A 25732-nucleotide genomic window follows, 5' to 3' on the forward strand; every position below is an offset into this window, starting at 1 on the left:
TCCCTTTAAAGTGGTGGTAAATCCTAGCTTTTTCATGACTAAAAGTCCCCTTTATTTGTTCCAATGGTAAATCCTTTTCACAAACTTTAACCCCTTAACGACCAAGGATGTGCAGGGTACATCCTCAAAAAAAAAGAAAAAGGCAGTTAACGCCTGAGGACGTACCCTGCACGTCCTCGGTGTGGAAAGCAGCTGGACGCGATCCTGCTCACTTCCAGCTGCTTTCCGGTTATTGCAGTGATGCCACGATATGGAGGCATCCTGCAATAACCTTTTTAAGCCATCCGGTGCAGAGAGAGCCACTCTGTGGCCCTCTCTGCACCGGAGATCGGTGGCTTACTGCGTTGGTGGGTGGGAGCCGGACCGGGAGGCGGGTGGCGGCCATCGATGGCCCTCGTGATGTGGAGGGGGGCGGGATCGTGGGCGGGGATGCCAGGGAGTGCACTGACGCGCGCACGGGAGGGCGGGGGCGGGCACGTGCACGGGGAGGGAGCGGGTGGGAACCGCTACACTACAGAAAAAAAAAGTGTAGGAAAATGAAAAAAAATGGTAAAAAAATAAACAAATCAGATACAAACACATCAGTTAGGTGGTGGGGGTTGGTCTGTGGGGAGGGGGAAGCTACCCTACAGAAAAACTGGGCAAAAAATAAAAAAGAAAAACATATTTTTTTGCAAACTGCTGTCTGCCAGTACCCAAGATGGCCTCCAATAAGGCAGAGGGGAGGGTTAGAGAGCGGTTTTGGGGGGGATCAGGGAGGTTGGGGGCTAAGGGAGGGATCCTACACAGTAGCATATGTAAATATGCTAAAAAATGTTGTTTAAAAAAAAAACTTATTTTAGTACTGGCAGACTTTCTGCCAGTACTTAAGATGGCGGGGACAATTGTGGGGTGGGGGAGGGAAAGGAGCTGTTTGGGAGGGATCAGGGGCTGGGATGTGTCAGGTGGGAGGCTGATCTCTACACTAAAGCTAAAATTAACCCTGCAAGCTCCATACAAACTCCCTAATTAACCCCTTCACTGCTAGCCATAATACACGTGTGAGGCGCAGCAGCATTTAGCGGCCTTCTAATTACCAGAAAGCAACGCCAAAGTCATATATGTCTGCTATTTCTGAACAAAGGGGATCCCAGAGAAGCATTTACAACCATTTGTGCCATAATTGCACAAGCTGTTTGTAAATGATTTCAGTGAGAAACCTAAAATTGTGAAAAATTTAACTTTTTTTTTTTTTAATTTGATCGCATTTGGCGGTAAAATGGTGGCATGAAATATACCAAAATGGGCCTAGATCAATACTTTGGGTTGTCTACTACACTACACTAAAGCTAAAATGAACCATACATATGGCTGCTATTTCTGAACAAAGGGGATCCCAGAGAAGCATTTACAACCATTTATGCCATAATTGCACAAGCTGTTTGTAAATGATTTCAGTGAGAAACCGAACGTTTGTGAAAAAATTTGTGAAAAAGTGAACAATTTTTTGTATTTGATCGCATTTGGCGGTGAAATGGTGGTATGAAATATACCAAAATTGGCCTAGATCAATACTTTGGGATGTCTACTAAAAATATATATATACATGTCAAGGGATATTCAGGGATTCCTGAAAGATATTAGTGTTCTAATGTAACTAGCGCTAATTTTGAAAAAAAAAAATGGTTTGGAAATAGCAAAGTGCTACTTGTATTTATGGCCCTATAGCTTGCAAAAAAAGCAAAGAACATGTAAACATTGGGTATTTCTAATATCAGGACAAAATTTAGAAACTATTTAGCATGGGTGTTTTTTGGTGGTTGTAGATGTGTAACAGATTTTGGGGGTCAAAGTTAGAAAAAGTGTGTTTTTTTCCATTTTTCCTCATATTTTATAATTTTTTTATAGTAAATTATAAGATATGATGAAAATAATGGTATCTTTAGAAAGTCCATTTAATGGCGAGAAAAACGGTATATAATATGTGTGGGTACAGTAAATGAGTAAGAAGAAAATTACAGCTAAACACAAACACCGCAAAAATTTAATAATAGCCTTGGTCCCAAACGGACAGAAAATGGAAAGTGCTGTGGTCATTAAGGGGTTAAGCTAAAAAGTAAAAGAATACAGAGGAAGTACCACAGTGTGGGCCGATGATCTAAAGATCTCAGCCCAGGCGCAATGATCTAAGTAGTCTCGTCAGTACAGCGAGGTCCCTAATAGGATTTTACAAACACAAACTTTACCTTAAAACATGTTTATGTCACTACACATAGTTCTGTATGTGAAGGAGAGACTCCTATATAAACTTATAAGGTGCAAACATAATCCTAAAGCTAAAAACTAGATCATGTGATTTAAACGCTAGATCATGGGATAGAAACGCTAGGTCATGGGATAGAAACGCTAGGTCATGGGATAGAAACGCTAGGTCATGGGATAGAAACGCAAACGCTAGATCATGTGGTAGAAACGCTAGGTCATGGGATGTAAACAATAGATCATGTGATATAAAGACTGAATCTGCTTTATTTGTACAGATGAAGATGACGCTGATATAGTGAAAGTTGAGATAACAGAAGATCTGTGTCTGAGGCATCAGCTTGGAGCCCGAGATGATGAAAACAGTGACAGTATCAGCTCAGGTGAGTGTGCAGTGTTGTCTGATGTACACAGGTTACAGGTGAGTGTGTACGTGTTGTCTGATGTACACAGGTTACAGGTGAGTGTGCAGTGTTGTCTGATGTAGACATGTTACAGGTGAGTGTGCACGTGTTGTCTGATGTACACAGGTTACAGGTGAGTGTGCACGTATGTTGTGTCTGAGGGCCGCAACATACGTGCAAGTTATAGGTGAGCGTCTACATAATTTATATTTGAGGGGCACGGGTTACAGGCAAGTTTGCATGTACGTTGTGTCTATGGGGCACAGATTTAAGGTTAGTTTGTACATATGATGTGCCTGAGGTACGTGGATTATAAGATAAAAGTAAAAGAATAGAGAGAAAGTACCACAGTATGGGTCGATGATCTAAAGCTCTCAGCCCTGGTGAAATGATCGAAGTAGTCTCGTTGGTACGGCGAGGTACCTAATAGAACACAAACTTCACCTTAAAACATGTTTATATAAAATTAAAGGATTACTTTCTGTTATAATTTTTAAGCTAAACAACTAACATATTAAAGTTAATAAACATTAATTAAAACCTACTGACCTATATTTTCTCCAAAATGAAGTTTCATAACGTTCTAAAAGTTATATCTTTTATTCGCCGATGATGTCACGTTATCCTGCCCACTATTTTCAGCACTGCATGTTCAAAATACTTAAACTATTAACTTTGTGTTTAAAGCGCCATTTTGAAACTTAGGTATTGTAAACGGGTTGGTACAGAGCAAAGGATACCCACGGAGTGGGTTTGGAAAACAATTAAATTTGCAGACAAGATTTCTGATATGCGGTAGAGATATGTTAATGAAATGCTATTGATAAAAAGCGTATTTGGGGTAGTTAGTTAGTAACAGGCATAGAAAATATTTACTTACAGTGGCCCTTTAAGAAAAAGTGTGTGACAGCGCCAAGCTGTATATCCCGCACAGCTATTGGCTGAGAAGTGGAAATATCACCTCACAGCAAAATAGCGTTCTGGCACGGGCTGCCTGAGGAGCACAGTGCGGCAAACGCTTTAGACAGATAAAGGGACTTTCTTTCTAATGACACTGTGAGTCCACGGATCATCTATAATTACTATTGGGAATATCACTCCTGGCCACCAGGAGGAGGCAAAGAGCACCACAGCAAAGCTGTTAAATATCACCTCCCTTCCCTCCAACCCCAGTCATTCTCTTTGCCTACGTTAAGAGCAAGGAGGTGGTAAAGTTTAGATGTCTGGAAGAAGATTCTTCAATCAAGATTTTATTATTTTTAAGCAGTGCAAGTTTGTTTTGCTTTTTCCTGGGGTTTAGCCGTAGCCTATGTCAGTCTTTTCAGTAGAGCAGTGGTGGCTTTTAAGCAATTGAGAACTTGTGGGGTATAATCCTCACTGCGCCTCTCAAATAGTTATTGCTGCCCTCTCTCTGCCAAGCAGGATCAGTCCAAAACTTTCTGGAGGACCAACCAGTCTTGGAACAAGGGGAAGCCTGTTAATGACTCAGTCAGCATGAAGGTTCTGCCCCCGATCCGGGACCGGATCTTGTGGGTGGCAGACTTTCCTTCTTCGCTCAGGCCTGGGTTCGGGATGTTCCGGATCCCTGAGCGGTAGACATCGCGTCCCAGGGATACAATCTAGAGTTCAAAACCTTTCCTCCCAGGGGCAGGTTTCTGCTCTCAAGATTATCTGTAGACCAGATAAAAAGAAAGGCGTTTTTACTCTGTGTCCAGGACCTCTCCGACCTGGGAGTGATAGTTCCTGTTCCAATGCAGGAACAAGGTCTGGGGTTTTACTTCAATCTGTACGGTAGTTCCCAAAAAAAGAGGGAACTTTCAGACCAATTTTAGACCTCGACTTTAAACAAGTTCCTTAGAGTACCATCCTTCCCTTGGTTCAAGGGTCAATTCATGACAACAGTAGATCTAAAGGATGCGTACCTGCATGTTCCCATTCACAGGGATTATCACAAATGTCTGAGGTTTGCATTTCTAGACAAACACTTCCAATTTGTGGCTCTTCCATTCGGCCTTTCTAAAGTTCTGGGATCCTTGTTGGAGGTGCTCCAGTTGCGGGGCATTGCAGTAGCAGCGCCTTATCTGGACGACATTCTGGTTCAGGTGCCATCCTTTCAACAAGCAAACTCCCACACGGAGATGTTATCTTTTCTGCGTTCTCACGGATGGAAGGTGAATTTGAGAAAAAGTTCCTTGATTCCGGCTACAAGGGTAGTGTTCTTGGGAACAAAAATAGATTCCTTATCAATGAAAATATTTCTGACAGAGGTCAGAAAAACAAAGATCTTCGACTCTTGTCTTACCCTTCAGTCTTCTCCTCGGCCGTCAGTGGCCCGATGTATGAAGGTGATTGGTCTGATGGTAGCTGCCATGGGCATCATTCCGATTGCCCGGTTCCATCTCAGATCTCTGCAGTTATGCATGTTTAGGCAATGGAATGGGGATTATGTGGATCTGTCTCCGCTATTACATGTGGATCAGGCGACAAGAGATTCTCTTCCTTGGTGGCTGTCTCAGGATCATCTCTCCCAGGGAACCTGCTTCCGCAGACCCACCTGGGTGATTGTCACAAGGGACGCCAGCCTTCTGGGATGGGTAGCAGTCTGGGGCTCACTAAAGGCTCAGGGGACATGAACTCGGGAGGAGTCTGTTCTCCCCATAAACATCCTAGAGCTGGCCTGGCTTCAGTTAGCTTCAGCTCGGTTTATCAGATTTCAGTCGGACAACCAGGGCTGCCACTAGAAAGTTTGGGGCCCCTGACTTAACCATTGATCAGCCCCCCCCCCCCCCTTGAAATGTAAATTTTTTGACCAAGTGACTAAAACGTATATGCACTTTTTTCTAAAGTGTCTATTTAAACTTGGAAATGTTGTAAAGGTAGTAACATACAAACACACAGACACACTCATACACTGAAACACACACACACTCACACATAAGGATTCACATATAGACACTCTAGCAGACACGTAAAGGAACACACAAACGCACTCAGACACAGAAACCCACACAGACACTCAGCACTTGATTACATTGACCTGACAAGTAATGAGGTAGACTACAGTTTTGTAAAAAAAAAAAGGAGATTTAGAAAACAAAATATGGAGTTCTGATTATCTTTTCGTAAAGGAAGATGCCAACTAAATGATGACAACAGCATGCAGTTGCTGAAAGGAAGGGCCCTGAACTGCCTAAACAATAATTTAAAGGTTAAATGGTGGATTGGTGACTTCCGTAAAGGTCTCAAAGTCTGTAGAAAGATGTGAATAATCAGTAGTAAGGTCAAAATGTCCTAAAAAGGAACAGACAATGAACACACACACACACACACACACACAAACTTGCACATACACCCAAGGAAACACTGACAGAGACAGCCTCAGAAAACGCACAAAGACATACACACACAGAGAGACAACCACATAAAACACAGAAAGACATACATACACACACCCTCACTGAGACATCCACAGAAAACACACAAAGACATACACACACCGTCACAGAGACACCCACATAAAACACACACCCTCACAGAGACATCCACAGAAAACACAGACATATACACCCATCCTCACAGAGGCATCCAGAGAAAATACACAAAGGCAAACATACACCCATAGAAAAAGCTCAAAGACATACACACCCACCCTCACAGAGAGGACCACAGAAAAAAATACATACACACTTATAGAGACATAAACCAAAGCACAGACATAAACACAGACACCCACAGAAACACATCAATAGTGTGTGACATGCAGGATAAAAAAAATTGCAGAAATTAAGAGATCACTTTTTAAAGAATCATATTTGTAAACGTGTAAAACAAAAATAATTCTGTGAATTCAAAATTGTACATTAATGATCTGGGTAGATGGCTAGATGAAGAAAAGTTCTTTTAAAAGGTTGACATATGTTTGTTTGTTTGTTTTTTTTCACCAACCAAGAGCACCACTTCAAATATAGTGTACAAATGTTCCCATCTGTCAGCTGTACTTATGGATTTTGAAAATGCTGTACTCTATATGGTTTTAGTGGAACCATAAGATGTGGTACTCATACCATTAGATCTGGTTAAATGCAGGATTTAGGCTTGTTGGTATGTAACAAAAGGGCATTGTATTGAGGAGGAAACATTTCTGCATGGTTTTAAATATAGAATTTCTACAGCATTGTCAAATAATCATAAATACACTGCTGCTAAAATAAATTGCTTTTTATGGACCCCTGGCCCCACCATACAACTACTACCACACTGAAGTTACAATCCGAAATTGCACAAAGAAATAAAAAACATTTGCTAAGTAAGTCCTAACTCCTCTGCAAATGAAAGTGATCTGCTGTCTGACTCAGGCACACACTGTACAAACAAAGTGCCAAGTCTGTCTCACACTGTGCATAGTGGCTTAGTGCACACTCAGAAATTCTCTCAAATGCTAATACTTTACACCTTGTAATAACATTTTCCATGCTCAGTTAGCACTCTGCTGTAGTACCCACTGGTGGCTGCCAAAATTAAAAAAAATAAAAATTTTTTTATTTTTTTATTTTTTAAAGTTCTTGCCTCATGGGGCCCCCCTGGCCCATTGGGCCCCTGACAGGAGTCACCCCCTGATGGCCGCCCTGCGGACAATAACTTAAGTGGCTTATATCAACCATCAGGGAGGAACCCGGAATTCCTTGGCCATCCCGGAGGATTGATTTGTATTACTATTGTATTTATTTTGTATATCTATTTTTTTATGTTTATTGTATTTATGATGAACTTTGGCCAAAGGATTTTTAATATTTTTATGAATATTTTTATGAATTTTCTTCATTGAATTTAATTCTATTTTCATTTTTATTTCTATTCAAATCATATTCTTTGTATCTGATCACACTAGTCATTTGGATCTTTTTCTCTATATTAATTTATGCCTAGACGTTTTTAGTGAATCGTGTGTGTGAAAAGTAAAATAAAGAGTTTATTAACTAATTAACTAATTATTTTTGGGACTGTGCCCATCATTGTATCTACTCCTATTAACTCCTTTTTATACTTATAAATTTTAGCATTTGGTTGCGCAAGAAATCATTAATTTTATTCTATATCTTGTGTTTTGGAGGCCTTTTGAGAGTTCCTCCACCTTGTGATTTCTTTGTGTGTTTATAAGTCATTTTGCGCTGGTCTTAAAACGGTTTTTCTTCCATCCCAGAGGTAGTCAAGATTATTCAGTGGACGGAGACCCACAACTGCTCTCTGTCTGCGATTCACATTCCAGAGTGGACAATTGGGAAGCGGATTTTCTGAGCAGACAGACTTTTCATCCGGGGGAGTGGGAACTTCATCTGGAGGTGTTTTCCAACTTGATTCTCAAATGGGGACAGAGCGTCAAGCTTCCGAGATACGGGTCGAGGTCAAGGAATCCTCAGGCTGTACTGATAGATGCTCTGGTGGTTCCTCGGATTTTCAGTCTAGCATACCTATTTCCTCCATTCGCTCTCCTTCCACAGGTCATTGCTCGAATCAAACAGGAGAAGGTGTCGGTGATCCTCATTGCTCCGGCGTGGCCTTGCAGGATCTGGTATGCAGACCTAGTAGAGATGTCTTCTCTTCCACCTTGGAGACTTCCACTGAGGAAGGACCTTCTACTTCAAGGGCCCTTCCTTCATCCAAATCTCGTTTCTCTGAAGCTGACTGCTTGGAGATTGAACCCTTAATTCTATCTAAGCGTGGGTCTTCAGAGTCAGTTATTGAGACATTGATTCAGGCTCGTAAGCCTGTAACTAGAAAGATTTACCATAAGATATGGCGCAAATAATTGTATTGGTGTGAAGCCAGAGGCTACTCTTGGAGTAGAGTTCAGATTCCTAGAATTCTGTCGTTTCTCCAGGAGGGTCTGGATAAGGGTTTATCTGCAAGTACCTTGAAGGGTCAAATATCTGCCTTGTCTATTTTGTTACATAAACGTCTAGGGAATGTACCAGACGTGCAATCGTTCTGTCAGGCCTTGGTCAGAATCAGGCCTGTGCTCAAACCTTTTACTCCTCCCTGGAGTCTTAACTTTTGTTCTTAAGTTCTTCAGCAAGCTCCGTTTGAGCCTATGGCCCCTATTTACTAAAGATCTTGCGGACCTGATCCGACACTGCGGATCAGGTCCGCAAGACCTCGCTGAATGCGGAGAGCAATACGCTCTCCGTATTCAGCATTGCACCAGCAGCTCACAAGTGGTGTTTGTATGAGAAATGCAGGTTACAGTTCAGTATACAGGTATGTAGTGTCTGAGGTACACTGGTTACAAGTGAGAGTGCACGTGTGGTGTTTGTATGAGAATTGCAGGTTACAGTTCAGTATACACATATGTAGTGTCTGAGGTACACTGGTTACAAGTGAGAGTGCACGTGTGGTGTTTGTTTGAGAAATGCAGGTTACAGTTCAGTATACACGTATGTAGTGTCTGAGGTACACTGGTTACAAGTGAGAGTGCACGTTTGGTGTTTGTATGAGAAATACAGGTTACAGTTCAGTATACACGTATGTAGTGTCTGAGGTACACTGGTTACAAGTGAGAGTGCACGTGTGGTGTTTGTATGAGAAATGCAGGTTACAGTTCAGTGTACACGTATGTAGTGTCTGAGGTGCACTGGTTACAAGTGAGTGTGCACGTGTGGTGTTTGTATGAGAAATGCAGGTTACAGTTCAGTATACACGTATGTAGTGTCTGAGGTACACTGGTTACAAGTGAGTGTGCACGTGTGGTGTTTGTATGAGAAATGCAGGTTACAGTTCAGTATACACGTATGTAGTGTCTGAGGTACACTGGTTACAAGTGAGTGTGCACGTGTGGTGTTTTTATGAGAAATGCAGGTCACAGTTCAGTATACACGTATGTAGTGACTGAGGTACACCGGTTACAAGTGAGAGTGCACGTGTGGTGTTTTTATGAGAAATGCAGGTCACAGTTCAGTATACACGTATGTAGTGTCTGAGGTACACTGGTTACAAGTGAGTGTGCACGTGTGGTGTTTGTATGAGAAATTCAGGTTACAGTTCTGTATACACGTATGTAGTGTCTGAGGTACACTGGTTACAAGTGAGTGTGCACGTGTGGTGTTTTTATGAGAAATGCAGGTCACAGTTCAGTATACACGTATGTAGTGTCTGAGGTACACCGGTTACAAGTGAGAGTGCACGTGTGGTGTTTGTATGAGAAATGCAGGTCACAGTTCAGTATACACGTATGTAGTGTCTGAGGTACACTGGTTACAAGTGAGCGTGCACGTGTGGTGTTTGTATGAGAAATGCAGGTTACAGTTCAGTATTACACGTATGTAGTGTCTGAGGTACACCGGTTAGAAGTGAGAGTGCACGTGTGGTGTTTGTATGAGAAATGCAGGTTACAGTTCAGTATACACGTATGTAGTGTCTGAGGTACACTGGTTACAAGTGAGAAGTGAGAGTGCACGTGTGTTGTGTTTAAACTCCCCTTTCGGATAAAAATATATCTCCTGGCCCATCCTGGTAATGCTTACAAGTGAGAAGCCCTCTCCCAAAGGGGCAAGGACAGAAAAGGTCACTCCCCTGATTACCTATAAAGGTAATCTGGACCCATTCCCTGTATCCTCTTAGTTATGTCCAGCCTTCAAGGTAACCAGGACTAGGAGACCCTCTTTGATCCTGGGCAGTGGGTGGCTGCTAGAACTTTCCTGGGGACCGATCCTTGTTTCCCCTCCAGCAGATGGATCCTCGCTGGTGGGAGCAGTTGTGTAGGTCTTCCTTAGAGATGCCTTTGATGGGAGCCGCCATGTTCTGTGGTGTCACCAGAAATGACGTCAGAGGTTCCGTCTGAGGATCCTCTGAAGTGCGTGGGCCTGGCAGTATCAGTTGCCTTCCTTGGTGTACAAGTTTTTCCAGAAGTGTTGCTGGATGATCCAGGTTGCCTATCTTCCCACCGTGAGTCCCTAGGCTATGTGTCGGTTGTGCTGTTGTATCAGAGCACTTTTTTTATAACTTTGTAAATTTGAGCTTCTTTATTCTTTAATAGTTTTGCCTTACTTTTAAAACTTCCCAATATAGAGCAAGATCCTAATATACACATATATACACACACACAATATATATATATATATATATATATATATATATATATATATATATATATATATATATATATATATATATATATATATATATGTGTGTGTGTGTATATATGTGTGTATATATATATATATATATATATATATATATATATATATATATGTGTGTGTGTATATATATATATGTGTATATATATATATTTTAATATACACACATATATACTATATATACATATATGTACAATAGCTGGTGAGTGCTGGGTTTTCCTTTATGTGTTGTATTTGTTTTGTAATCCCCCATGGTTCTTGCACCCACTCCTGTCTGGGGTTAACTGCCTATGACTCTGGTGACTACACAGCTTTTTGTGAGTGCTATTTAGCACCCAGGGCTGGCATGTTGCTGGGTCATGGGATGTGTACCTGGTCCGGTTTTGGAGTGCAGTCCCCTTTCCGTGATTTGTATGTTGCTGGGTGATTACATATATCTGTGCACCCCTCCCTTGTTCCCAGTTTGTCTGGCTTTGAGAGCCTGCATTGTGTGGCTGTGTTAGGGACTCAGGTGTTGGAAAGGACCTTGACGTGGTGCCTGAACTTGTCACACACACACACACACACACACACACACACACACACACACTGTATATATATATATGGAGGTCACACCATGACTTTCCTTTTATCCCCATAGCAGCCATTGATGCAGAGGTATTCTTTGCAGCATGAGATGGTGCATTGTCATGCATGAAGATGATTTTATTACGGAAAGCATAGTTCTTCCTTCTGTACCAGGGACGGAAGTGGTCAGTCAGGAACTCCACATACTTTGCAGAGGTCATCTTTACACCTTCGGGGACCCTAAAGGGGCCGACCAGCTCTCTTCCCATGATTCCAGCCCAAAACATGACTCCACCACCACCTTGCTGACGTCGCAGCCTTGTTGGAACAGGTTGGGCGTCCACCAACCATCCACTACTCCATCCATCTGGACCATCAAGGGTTGCACGGCACTCATCAGTGAACAGGACTGTTTGAAAATTAGTCTTCATGTATTTTTCTGCCCAATGCAGCTGTTTCTGCTTGTGAGCATTGGTTAGTGGTGGCCGAATGGACGGTTTATGCACAGTTGCAAGACTCTGGAGGACTCTACCTTGATGTCTGTAGGATTCCAGAGGCACCAGCAGCTTCAAATATCTGTTTGCTGCTATGTAATGGTATTTTAGCAGTGGCTCTCTTGATCTGATGCATGGATCTGGCAGAAATCTTCCTCAATGTGCCTTTATCTGCACGAACCTGTCTGTGCTCTGAATCAGCCACAAATCTCTTAATAGTGCGATGATCACGCTTAAGTTTTCGTGAAATATCAAATGTTTTCATACCTCGTCCAAAGCATTGAACTATTTCACTCTTTTCGGCAGCAGAGAGATCCTTTTTCTTCCCCATATTGCTTGAAAATGGTGCTCTGTTTAATAATGTGGAACACCCTCCTTTAGTAGTTTTTCCTTTAATTGGGCTCACCTGGCAATCTAATTATCACAGGTGTCCGAGATTGTTTTCAGTGATTAAAAGAGCCCTGAGACACAATGCCATCCATGAGTTAAACTGAAAAAAAAAAAAATAATCTTTGTGACACTGAAATAGAATTTGCATAATAATTTGGAACAGGGTGTATATACACAAAACACGGGTGGGGTCAGCACTCTCAGACCGGACCGGGTACACATCCTATGACCCTGTAACATGCACAGCCCTGGGTGCAAAACAGCACTCTCAGGAAGCTGCACTGTCACAGGCAGTTAACCCCAGACAGGCCTGGGTGCAAGGCCCAAACAGGGAAAATTACAAAAAAATAATACATTAAAATAGCACACAGAGAAAGTCCAGCACTCACTCACAAGCTCTCAACTAAGATAAAAAACAGCAATGGAAGAGTTAGTTCCCGCATATGGCCAAATGGGAATAGCCCAGGTACCTTGTCAAGGTCTCTTCCAAAAACCTGGGTCCCTAAACAGCCACACAGTGCAGGCTCACAATCAAAGAACTGTGAAAAAAATGGAGGGTGCACAGGCTTATGTAATCTCCCCAAACATATACAAAACACGGGTGGGGTCAGCACTCTCAGGCCGGACTGGGTACATATCCTATGACCCTGTAACATGCACAGCCCTGGGTGCAAAACAGCACTCTCAGGAAGCTGCACTGTCACCAGAGTCACAGGCAGTTAACCCCAGACTCTGGTGACAGTGCAGCTTCCTGAGAGTGCTGTTTTGCACCCAGGGCTGTGGAATATTGGGTTACAAATAGTAAACGCTTGTCATCTTTTATGTGTCCGTTTAAATGTCTTATCTCTATTGACACTTAAGGCTTCTTTAGCTGCCTCCTTAACCAACTTAGATGAATAGATAGAAGCCTCTCTTTAATGTTGTCACTCTCAGTTTAAAAATTTGAATCAGTACTACACGCCCTTCCAGCTCTAATAAACTGGCTTTTAGCTATACCGTTGAACACATGCCTCGGATGTGCACTTTTATAAGTTGTTTGTAGCATCATATCATACGGAAAACCCAGAAGTTGACCGTGGGCACATGAGATATTTGCCCAATTTCAATATAATAAATGTTGACAATAAGTCCAGGAAGTTCCCTAGGTCCCCTGGCTGTTTTGTGTAGTTAGAGCGTGTGGGATTAACAAGAATCGGCAGCCATGTAAACTTAATGTTAAAACTGAATGAAAGAAGGCACTCGTCTGATTGGTGGAACTCATTTTTATTGGCTCTATTTCAGCCATACAGGAGTCATTACTAATCAAACAGGAACACTGTCGTCCTTTTCACTCTTCTTTATAAGAACAAGAAATTAACATACAAATATAAGCAATTTCTATATCTTGGCTCATGTCCCTGGGTAATGCATACCAGTGAGAAGCCCTCTCCCAAAGGGGCGCGGACAGAAAAGACCACTCCCCTAATTACCTATAAAGGTAATCTGGACCCATTCCCCTTATCCTCTTAGATGTCCAGCCTTCAAAAGGTGGAAACACTCTCCCACGAGCTGTCAGGCTTTGCCCTAATCTATCTTCCTTTAAATGTTCCCTGAAGACTTTTCTGTTGAGGGAAGCCGACCACCCAACTCAATAATAAATTAATTTCACTTACCTAACATTTCCCTCATCTAACTCTGTATTAACATCTTTGCCAATCTTGCAGTCCTCAACTCCTGTTTCGCAACCTCCTACCCTTCTAGATTGTAAATTCCCACGGGAATAGGTTCCTCAATCCCTCCTGTATGTGTTTGTAAATTTTGTCCTGTCTCTTACAAGTCTTGTATTGTTTTATTTAAATAAATTGTATCCATGGACAGCGCTGCGGAATTTGTTGGTGCTTCATAAATAAAGTAGAATAATAATAATAAAAGGTGAAAAGGAAAAAAGGCAAGGGAAACCTGGTGAGCATTACCCAGGGATAAGAGCCATGATACATTTCTTATATTTGTTTCACTTCTAGTTACCTTGGTCCTCCCTGGTAATGCTTACAAGTGAGAAGAAAATAAAGCAATATCAATAGGTAAACATTGGGTGGGATAAAAAATAAGCCGAACAGGGGGGCGGAGCCAGCAGCAGCGATGGAGGCTGTGTAATTTCTGAGCTCTGTGACCCAGCTCCATAGATTTGCTCAAAATAGTTACTCTAGCCCTAATTTTAATATGCACGGCACGATCCGGTGACAGACTACCGAATGGAGAACCCCAAGACCACTTTTTTAACCGGTCCCAAATAGTTTGATTTGGGCGCTATCACGATCGCTACTTGTGGCGCATCTGGAAACAACCCGACAGGACATAGGCCTCCGTGCCGGAGTGGAAGCAGCTAGGCGATCGCCTCGGGGAAACCCTATCACATTGCCCAACAATACGGAGCGCAACTGTGCGAAGCACCGGGGACAAACTGTACTCACTCACAGTGTGATGTCTTAGTCCGACACGGCCCGGGCACGTATTGAGGAAGCCGCCATCACGCTGCTTAGAGGCGGAGGGTGCCGTCACGGAAGATTGACCTGAAAAGGGTGAGGTACAAATAGTGCTGTAGCACCAGGGCCCCGATAAAGAAAAGAGAGTTAGGGGTGGTGTGAATAAGCTTACCGACAGACTTGCGCCCTAGAGATATATCAGATTAGATTTGGAGCTGGAGCGGCTTAGCTTTTTAAGTGTAACAAGCGCACACATAACACTTGGCAAAATTACAACGACTGCCACGCTAGTTTCAGAGACTGCTCTTTCCCTTGTGCTGTTAATATATCAAGTGGCACTTGCCCTCATTACTCTATCTACACTGATAGAGATTTTATCGAAACTCACTGATCATATTGCTCACCACCCCTATCTATAAACCACTACCACATCTGTCCCTGCGCAGGGCATCAAGTACACTTATCTACTCACGGTCAGTGTGGTAAAATGAATGCTAAACGCTCTGCAAAACCCAATAAACTTCCCAAACTACACAGCCACAGAGATAGCATGGTTGCCCAGTTTTTCTCTCCCACAAACACAAAAGCTACTATGGGCGAAGAGGTTAACAAATCACCACTGAAAAGGGCCCAGACACCACAAGCAAATATGGATGATGCAGAGGAGAGCACACCTGTCCCAAACACCATCCTCTCTACATTAGCATCCTCCCTAAACCCGCCCACCCCACGGACACTAGAAGCGCTATAAATGACTATCTTCTAGACACCCCCTTACCGCAACTCACCGACGCTCAGGCGTCAGAAATGGAAGAGCCCTTCACCATGACGGAACTCTTGACTATCCTTAAACACCTACCCTCGGGTAAAAGCCCGGGTCCTGATGGGTTCACCGTCGCCTATTATAAAAAGTTTGCACCCAACCTACTCCCGCATTTATGTGCCTTATTTAACTCAGTGGACCAGGAGCATCCTTTCCTCCCCCCTATGTTGGAAGCACATATTTCTGTGATCCCTAAACCTGGCAAGCCTGCAGATAGCCCTTCTAACTTTCGTCCTATCTCGCTTTTAAACGTAGTTCTCCCACACCTAATTCATTTAAATCAAGTAGGCTTTGTTCCCCGTAGAGAAGCTCGAGATAACACCATCAAAATCTTAGACTTGATTGAATACACCCAGTCACAAAATATCCCCTCAATCTTCCTTGCCATCGACTCCGAAACAGTGTTAATTTTGACGGCAAATTTCAATTTAGTCTTAGTTTTAGTCTTTTGACTAAAATGCCATTTTAGTTTTAGTCGTATTTTAGTCATCTGAATTGTTTCAGTTTTAGTCTAGTTTTAGTCGACTAAATCTCCAGTAGATTTTAGTCGACTAAAATCTAAGGGGTTTAGTTAAAGTGTAATGCATTATTTAAGCATGTCTCTATAATTTGCAAACTGATTATATACTCCAGGAGTAAACATAACACCTGTTAATATTTATGGTATTAATGTTTAAAGGGACATTAAACACTTTGAGATGGTAATATAAAATGATAAATTGTATATATAAAACAACTCTGCAATATACTTTCATTATTTATTTTGTCCTCTTTGCCTGTAATTCCATTCTGAAATTGTGAGCTTTTCAGTTCCTGTTAGAAATGGAAGTGCAGCACACTGTTAAATCCAGCACAACCATTGGCTGCACACTCTAATGACCTATGTATAACTGTCCCTAATTGGCCACAGCAGAGAAGGTAACACAAGTTACAACATGGCAGCTCCCAGTGTTTTATAGACACTAAAACTTTACACTTATTTTGTCACTTTTTAAACAACTAATGAAACTTTAAAAAATACATCTACATGCTAGTCATGGACTAATCTTTTCTTTGAATGCATCATTCTATCTAGCATGTATTTAGTGTTTAATGTCCCTTTAAACATGCAATACAGACACAGATTTAGCCGTTGTGATATGTAACATATTTATTAAACTTACAATTAAATAAAACCAAGTTTCATAAACAAACAGAAGTGCAACTTTAAAATATAAAAAAAAAAAACTGTAAACTGTATTGAACAAATTACCCAATATAAAAACTTTAACAGTTCTCTGTTAATAATTAAAATAAGTATCAAGTAACTCAACACAACAAAAAGTTTCTGCAGCTAGCACAGGCACAGCATAACTTAAACCCATATCCGTGGGTTATGCTTATTTCTATAGGAAGAATCAATTGATTGTTCACAGATTTGAAAAATTTTCGACAACCATATTAGCACTGCTCTAGAACTTCAAAACTCATATACTCCTGGAGTAAAGGTTTATTAACCTGTTTTTATTTATGGTATTAAGTTTTGAACATGCAATACAGATTTAACAGATTTAACTGTTGTGGTATATAACATGTCTTTATCTTAAACTTTAATAAAATTAAGTTTCGTAAATTTTACAAAAGAGCAGTAATTGGATATGGATTGATTATATTTGTCAGCAAATTTTGATTTAATTTTAGTCATAGTCTTTTGACTAAAATGCCATTTTAGTTTTAGTCGTATTTTAGTCATCAGAATTTCTTTAGTTTTATAGTCATTTTAGTCTAGTTTTAGTCGACAAAATTAACACTGCTCCGAAAAGGCCTTCGATAGACTGGACTGGTTGTTTCTCAAATCCACATTATTCCGATTTGGCCTAGGAGAAAAGCTTATCGAGAAAATTTTTGCCCTCTATCGGATGCCGAAAGCACGCATCAAATTGAACGATTCTATGTCAGACGCATTCCCCATATTAAATGGAACGAGACTGGGCTGCCCTTTATCCCCCATTTTGTTTATCTTGGCCATGGAGGTTTTAGCCTCCAATGTCAGGAAGGATAAAGGAGTCCGCGGTATACATATAGCAGATACCCAATACAAATCTACTCTCTACGCGGACAACATTTTATTTTCACTGACCTCCCCCTTACAATCCCTAGAGGCGCTGATGCCGGTTATAGAAACATATAGCTCCCTCTCTAACTTCAAAATAAACATGCAGAAATCGGAGTTCCTAGGCATAAGCATCACCGATCAGACCTCCCAGCAGATCACTAATCAATTCCGGTCACAACATACCTCTATAAATTATTTAGGGATAAGCTTAACAAACTCGAGAGAGTCCTTACATCGCTTAAATCACCAGCACCTCTTGAACTCTATTAGATCAGATATCGGGGCCTGGCGTAACAAACACCTCTCATGGCTTGGGAGGATACAAGCCTTCAAAATGAGTATCCTACCACGTTTTTTATATATGTTTCAGACATTACCCATCCAACCTCCCCCGCAGTACGTACATTCCGCACAATCCTTTATAAATGGTTTCATATGGGCACATAAACGTCCTAGAATAGCTAAAAACATCATTTATAGGAATAGGGATGAAGGGGGACTCGGGGGAACCTAGCCTCTTGTTATACTTGCAGGCAGCACAGCTAACCAGAGTGGTTGACTGGTGCAAAAACAATCTGGATAAAGAGTGGGTCAAGCTTGAGCATGACTTAACTAGTTCGAAAAGTCTAGTTTCTGTGTGCTGGACATATAGACAACACAGGACTCTACCGCCACTCACCCCTTCGCTGGTGCTCGATACACTTTCCTCATGGGACCACCTCACGCGCCCTCAGAAAGGCAAATCTACCATCCCCTCACCACTAACCCCTTTACTACACAATACCGACTTCCCCCCGTTATCACAGAAATGGCTAGACGAACCGTACACGCTGTCAACAGGTTTACCCTGTCACTTAGTTATAGAAAAGGGAACCATCTTACACAAAACAGCCTTAGCAGACAAAAACAATGTTTTTTTTGACAGATGGTTTGAATATCTACAATTATCTCATTTCCTCTCTTGCCACAAAGACAAGCCTAACTTGACAAGAAGCTTAAACCCCTTTGAAACATTATGTCACTCCTCACAACTAGCGAAGGGCACCCTCTCTAAGATATATAAAATCCTCATTGCCCTACACTCTAAAAACCTACCGCCATACACTAAAACATGGGAAATTGAACTAGGGTTTGAGGTCTCTCCTGAAACCTGGGGAATTATATTCCAACAAATGGGAAAAGCACCCTCTTCAATGGGTATCACAGAAACGAACTTAAAACTCCTAGAAAGATGGTATCTCTACCATAGCAGGCTAGCCAAGATTTATCCTCAATCCATTGTGTTGGAGGGACTGTAAACAAACAGGGACACTCCTCCATATATGGTGGGATTGCCCTATACTCCAACCCTTCTGGCAGAACATTCATAGAGAAATCCAAAAGGTCCTTTCTGTAGACATCCCCTTTAACCCTTTAACGCTATTATTCAATAATCCGCCTAATATCAAATGTAAGTATAGACAGGTTTTATTATACATCATGCTAAGCGGGGCTAAGCAATTGGTTCCTAGATTATGGAAACAGCGTAGTATACCAACCCAGAGTGACTGGTCACAAAACGTTACGCTCCTCCTGTCCCTAGAAAGATTTCACTATCAGAAAACAAATAGGATGGACTTCTACTGCGCCATGTCTTTATTCTGGGAAACATATATTTATACACACACTAGGACTCCTTCCCAACTACATAACTCCAACAAAGTGGTATCCCTATCTGCTTAAATCACTTTAAATGGCGAGAAAAGTGTTTGACCCATCTGGAGTATTGCCTTGGGCCTGCGTCCTGTTTGGTTCAATGGAACTTTAATCTTGTTACTTAATCATTATTTTGCTGATAGTAATTTTTATTCAAGTGTATTTATATTTGCAAGATCTGTTAACTTTGAAATATGTTATGTAGCAAAGTTTACATGTTTAGTGGTCATCCTGTCCACATGTTTTGGTAAAAAGAAAAACTCTACAAGCTACTCTGTTCTACTGAGATATCCTTATCGGGTATGCATTGCCATGATCCACAGAACTTTGATCATCAGACGGTATTGTTCCTGTCCTATGCTCTTCCCTTTCTTTTTATTCTTTTTACTGATCTAACTGTATAACACCGGATGCATTCCATGGCAATTGTTAAACCTTTATTTTTGTCAATAAAGCTTGTTGGAAAAATAAATAAATAAATAAATAAGCCAAACAAAGAAAAAATGCTGCATAAGAAGTTTATTAGGAAACCAGACGATAAGACTTTTTGTCCAAATTTTTTTAGGCTTGAGAGATGGTTTGAACTAACTTGCCAAAATGGATTTTGCAGGAGCTTGACCTTGTCGTAGACCCCTTGGTACCACAAACAAACTATCTGTTTTCCGAATAGACTTTGTCCTAGAAACATATGTGTGAAGACAACGTACCACATCAAGACGGTATAATGGCTTCCCTGGAGAGTCTTGCATCTCTGGACAAAAAGATGGTAACACAATGTTCTGTGATTTATGAATATCAGAGACTGCCTTTTGTAAAAACTCAGGAACTGTGCGCAAAACAACCTTGTCTTTATGAAAAGCCAGAAAAGGTTAATTGACAGATAAGGCCTGTCATTCAGAGACTCTTCTTGCAGATGTAACTGCAATCAGAAAGATGGTCTTTTATTTGAGAAACCAGAGAGAGATCTATCTAATGGGTTCAAAGAGTATTTCCATTAAAGCTTTCAAGACCAAAGTAAGGTCCCATGTTGGAATGATAGATTTTGTAGAAGGTTGAATATGAACCAAGGCCTAAAAGAATTGATGGACCAATGATAGATTTTGTAGAAGGTTGAATATGAACCAAGGAATAAAAGAATTGATGGACAAATTGTCTCTGTGCCCACTTGACACCAGAAATGGCCGTGATAGACACCTGAACCTTCAATGTCCCCGCGCAAAGACCTCTCAAGAATCCTTCTTGTAGAAAATCCAATAAGTGATGTAATTTTATATTGTCAGTAGAAGCATTATGCTGAATCATCCACGCTGAAATTGTATTTCACACTCTGTAATAAGCTGAAGAGGTAAACTTCTTTCTAGCCTGTGGTAAAGTTTGAATAACTGAATCTGATATATTCAGTTGTCTATATCTTGTGATCTCAGCAACCATACCGTCGGGTTTAAGCGTTGAGGTGCCGTATGTAGAATTGGATCCTGGAACAACATGTCCGGAGATTGTGGAAAGAGCCATTAAAGGTTCCACTGAAAGATGCAGTAGTAGGGGGAACCATGGTCTGCGAGGCCAAAAGGGAATCACTGCCACAAATATTGCCGTTTCCCTCTGAATCCTTCTGAGTAGATAAGGAATAAGATGAAGTGGTGGAAAGACATATATTAGGTTGAATCTCCATACCTGAGAGAAATAATCCATTCCCAGAGCTTGTGGTGTTGGCAGGCAACTGAAGAATGGAGGCAACTGGTGATTGCGTCTGGAAGCCATCAGATCATTTCTGGCAGACCCCATCTGTCGACAAATCATCCTGAAAAGATTTGTGTTTAACTGCCATTCTGTTTGAGAAAGAGGAACTCGGCTTAGATAATCTGCCTGTACATTCTGTAGAACGGAATGGTGAAAAGCGGATATGCCCTTCCGATTCCTCTGTGCCCAAATGAAAATGGGCGATACTTCCTTGAGAGCTTGCAAACTACTTGTTCCTCCCTTAAAGTCAACGTAGGACCTTGTTGTTCTGTTGTCGGTTAGAATTTTTACTGAATTTCCATGGAGTTGTTTCCGAAAGTGAAGTAATGCCTGACAGACTACTTTTATTTCCAGAACATTTGCATGAAGGGATTGAAGACTTTACATTTTTTTTTATACTTTATCAGTGGCGGACTTCCAGGGTCCCAAAGGTCACATAAACTATTTGTTGTGGCCACCGGGCCCTGGAGATCCGCCACTTGCGAAGGCCCAGGCCACCGTTCCTAACTTCCAAGGTGCCTCAGTCAGTAGTAGTAGTACCGGTAGCTCCTCCAGCACGTGCGCGGTGCTCCCTCCGTTACCCAATACCCTGATAGATAGTGACTTTGGATATCTTATCCCGCTCTCCCCGCCGGCACGTCAGGCTCACTCTACTGACAGTTCGGTTATTGGGGCTTCAACTTCTTCAAGAAGATCATGGATGATGATTGATCGCAATCGATTCGCATGGAACCCTGGTCCCTGCTCCACCTCCAGCCTTCTGTGAGTACCGTACCGGGTTGTTAGGGAACTCGAGGCTCGAGCTGTGTCAGTATCTGCTGTGGGATGGCAAGGTGTCCTGGCTGTTATATATGTACCCATACCTGTTATATATAGTATGTGTGTGTGTGTGTGTGTGTGTATATATATATGTATGTGTGTGTGTATATATATATATATATATATATATATATATATATATATATATATATATATATATATATATATATATAATGTGTGTGTGTAATATATATAGCACACAGAGAAAGTCCAGCACTCACTCACAAGCTCTCAATTAAGATAAAAAGCAGCAATGGAAGAGTTAGTTACCGCATCTGGCCAAATGGGAAAAGCACAGGTACCTCGGGAAGTCTCCCTAAGTGTGATGCGGGAATCCAGATGAGGACCCGTTGCTCAGTGTGCCTAGAGGGATATGGCTGCACCTCACTGACGAGGCCCACAATAGGCCGAAACGTACTTCTGGGGTTTTTCTGTTTCTTTCGTTCAGAGAGGGATTGGCTGGTATTTCGGGGCTGGACTGTACTGTTAAATCAGGATCAGACTGATATGCTTCAGGAAAGTTCTTCTCTGTGAAAGGCACATGTTGAGCAAAAAGAGGCTGCTTCTTGGGTGTTACTAGCCATAGAACAAGCTATTATGCTATTGTTCATTCCCAGGTTGAGCGCTTCTCTCTTTTTAATTAAGCAGAGAATATTTAGCTCATACACTACTAATCAGACTTTTCAAACCAGAGGCTGTATTAAATGTTCCACTGTCTTATGTGATCTATCTAATAGAATGCACTGCTCATTTGAAACAATACGTTAGCATGACCACAAGGGATGTTAGAACGCGTATATGTGAATATTTGGGCTACATAAAAAATGATAGATCATGCTCGGCTTTGTCGCATTTTTTTTTTGGTTCACCATAAGGATGTAAGAACCTTTTAGGTGGAGAGCCACTGAGGTAATTGGGCAACCTTCCAGAGGTGAAGATAAAGACAGCCTATTGTCAAGACAAGAGACATACAGGATATTTAAATTACAGACAGATTCCAAATGGCTTTAACTCGGAATTTGACGAGATAAATCATTGGCAATGACCATACATGAATTGCCCTCCTAGACTATTCATACTCAAAAGAATATTTTTTCATACACTGGTTATATTCTAAGTCTCATATATGGAGATCTATTATATTATCATCTGTTTTTGTTATAGTTTTACATATATTAAATAATATTGTGTAAATAGCACCAGCTTATATATATATATGTATGCATTCTATTGGATATAATACATAGGTAGTATTTTTACCATGACTATTGAAAGCATAATTTAAGAGAAAGTTTACTATTTCATTTATTATATACAAGTTGTTTTGAAAATGGAACACTAAATATTAATGATCACATCTTGAAATGTCCTAGCAACATAAGTAACCTGTTTGTATTGTTTTGTATTCTTTTCTATGCTTGATACGCTTTGTTTATAGGATAGCAGGGGTTAATATGGGAGTGCTTTTACCTATTATATGTAACCAATAGCTGTGTAGTGACTGCTTTTTAAGCTGATACTGATTATTGCACTATAGGTTTATGATTACGGCACCTGCCGAAACGCGTAAGTCCGTTTGTCCTGTCTTACCTGTGCACTATTTTTAATATACATTGAATAAAGCATTATGGATCCAAGAACTCTTTCCTTTTTCCAAACAACTTATACATTCTCACTGTACAGGCCGTATGGATGTGACACCTTCAGATGGCTCAGCGGTTGAGCACGGAGGAGAACCGTATGTGTGTGATCAGGTGAAAACTGAGGAGGATGAAGTTCCCATAAATACGTCTACAGGTGATTAGCGCTTATTAATTAAAGGGAAGATTCTGTGATGGTGACATTTTGTCTCATGTAAATAATTTATGGCAGACAGATGTGTGTAGCTCATGTTTATAGGAACACTAAAGTCAAAATTAAACAATTCAGATAAAGCACATAATTGAAAGCAACTTTCCAATTCATTTTCATCATCGAAATGTGCCCAATATTTTTATATACACACTTGCAGAGGCACCAACTCCTACTGTGCATGCGCAATAATTCATAGTATATACGTTTATGCCTTTTCTTATTGGCTGATGGCTGTCACATGATGCAGGAGAAAGGAAAATTGAATTAAAGGGACAGTAAAGGCAAAAAATATCTTTCATGTTTTAAATAGGGCATGTAATTTTAAACAACTTTCCAATTTACTTTTATTACCAATTTTGCTTTGTTCTCTTGGTATTCTTAGTTGAAAGCTAAATCTAGGAGGTTCATGTGCTAATTTCTTAGACCTTGAAGACGGAAAGCATTTTGACAGTTTTTCACCACTAGAGGGTGTTAGTTTGTGTGTTTCATATAGATAACATTGAGCTCCGGCACGTGAAGCTCCTAAGAGCAAGCACTGATTGGCTAAAAATGCATGTCTGTCAAAGGAACTGAAATAAGGGGGTAGTTTGCAGAGGCATAGATACAAGGTAATCACAGAGATAAAAAGTATATTATTATAACTGTGTTGGTTATGCAAAATTGCGGAATGGGTAATAGAGGGACTATCTACCTTTTTAAACAACAAAAATTCTGGTGTTTACTGTCCCTTTAACTGACATTTTTGATATTCAAACTAAGTGCTTTTGCATTTACTTTCTTTTACAAGATACGATGAGTCCACGGATTTCATCCTTGTGGGATATCGCCTCCTGGTCAGCAGGAGGAGGCAAAGAGCTCCACAGCAGAGCTGCATAAATAGCTCCTCCCTTCCCTCCCAACCCAGTCATTCTCTTTGCCTGCGTTAGTGATAGGAAGAGGTAAAGTGAGGTGTTTGTTGGATTCTTCAATCAAGAGTTTTTTGTTTTTAAATGGTGCCAAAGTGTACTATTTTACTATAGGGCAGCCTCTGGAGTGATAGCCTTTCAGGCTGTGGGAACTGGTGGAGTTTTAGCTTCACTGCGCCTCCCATACTTGTGCTGCTCTTCTGTGTATGGTCTTAAAGAATGTTAACTAAGACCATTCTGCTTCACAGGACCTCAGGAGGAAGAGTGGACCTCTTGACACTGTGAGAATATCATGCTGTTCCTCAGCATGGAGGTAAGTGCAGTCTTTTACTCTGGGGCTCAGCAGCATATCTCAGATCCGACTGTACTCTGCCTTTGATATTGACTATGGGCCTAAGGGCTTCCCTTAGACAGTATGTAGGTTCTCATTAGCTTGAAGATGAAGGAGAACCGACATACTGCTTTATATCCAGACACTCTGGCATTTAAAATTTAGCCTAGAAGCGCTGGGACATTATGTGGGTATATACCTGTATCATTGGGCTTGGCTCTATTATCTTTATTATATTATAGAGATGGCTGACGCTGGGGGTAGTGCTGGAGTGATAAGTGTTTTTACTAGACTCCGGTACATGGCGGTACTGTACTTATTTTTCCCGGGGTTTGTGTGACATGTTTCCGCCCATCAAGGGCGGGGCTTGTTGCCGCACACGCTTAGCCGCACAGTTTCTTACTCGACTGAGTTCCGGTGGCAGCATCTCCTCACGGCTCCTAAGCTCACTTGTTGTAGTATCTTACAAGCGATCTTAGGGGAGCTGTTTTCTTAAGGGGTTAAGATTGGTCACATGGAGGCAGGTAGGAGCCGCAGCAGAGCTGCGGCAGGGTGACTGTTTCATTTTTGCTGGAATCCAGTGTGATATTTATAAGGCTCACGTGCAGGGAGTGGGATATAAATATATACAGCATATCTCTGCACATTTTATATATCAGGCTTTAATTAGAAGGTTTTTTTCTTAAAGACACAGTACACTGAATTTTTTTTTATTATAAACTCAGTTGATTGAATTTTACAATATATTATCATTATTTTGACCAAGCTTGCATTTGCATTTGT

General features: G+C 41.2%; 1 protein-coding gene across 4 annotated transcripts in view; it reads left to right on the forward strand.

The window, feature by feature from the left end:
* Window positions 1–25732, forward strand: part of LOC128666758 (oocyte zinc finger protein XlCOF6.1-like) — a 113238-nt gene that overhangs the window by 61257 nt on the left and 26249 nt on the right. For 3 of the 4 annotated variants that reach the window (XM_053721529.1, XM_053721530.1, XM_053721532.1), the window contains 2 exons: window positions 2520–2624; window positions 23543–23656. In XM_053721529.1, the coding sequence (XP_053577504.1) occupies window positions 2520–2624; window positions 23543–23656 (219 nt within the window). The remainder of the gene's footprint in view (window positions 1–2519; window positions 2625–23542; window positions 23657–25732) is intronic. The other variant, XM_053721531.1, reaches the window with a different exon arrangement.

The sequence above is a fragment of the Bombina bombina genome, chromosome 7 (genome assembly GCF_027579735.1).
Source record: "Bombina bombina isolate aBomBom1 chromosome 7, aBomBom1.pri, whole genome shotgun sequence".
NCBI classification, from domain to species: Eukaryota; Metazoa; Chordata; class Amphibia; order Anura; family Bombinatoridae; genus Bombina; species Bombina bombina.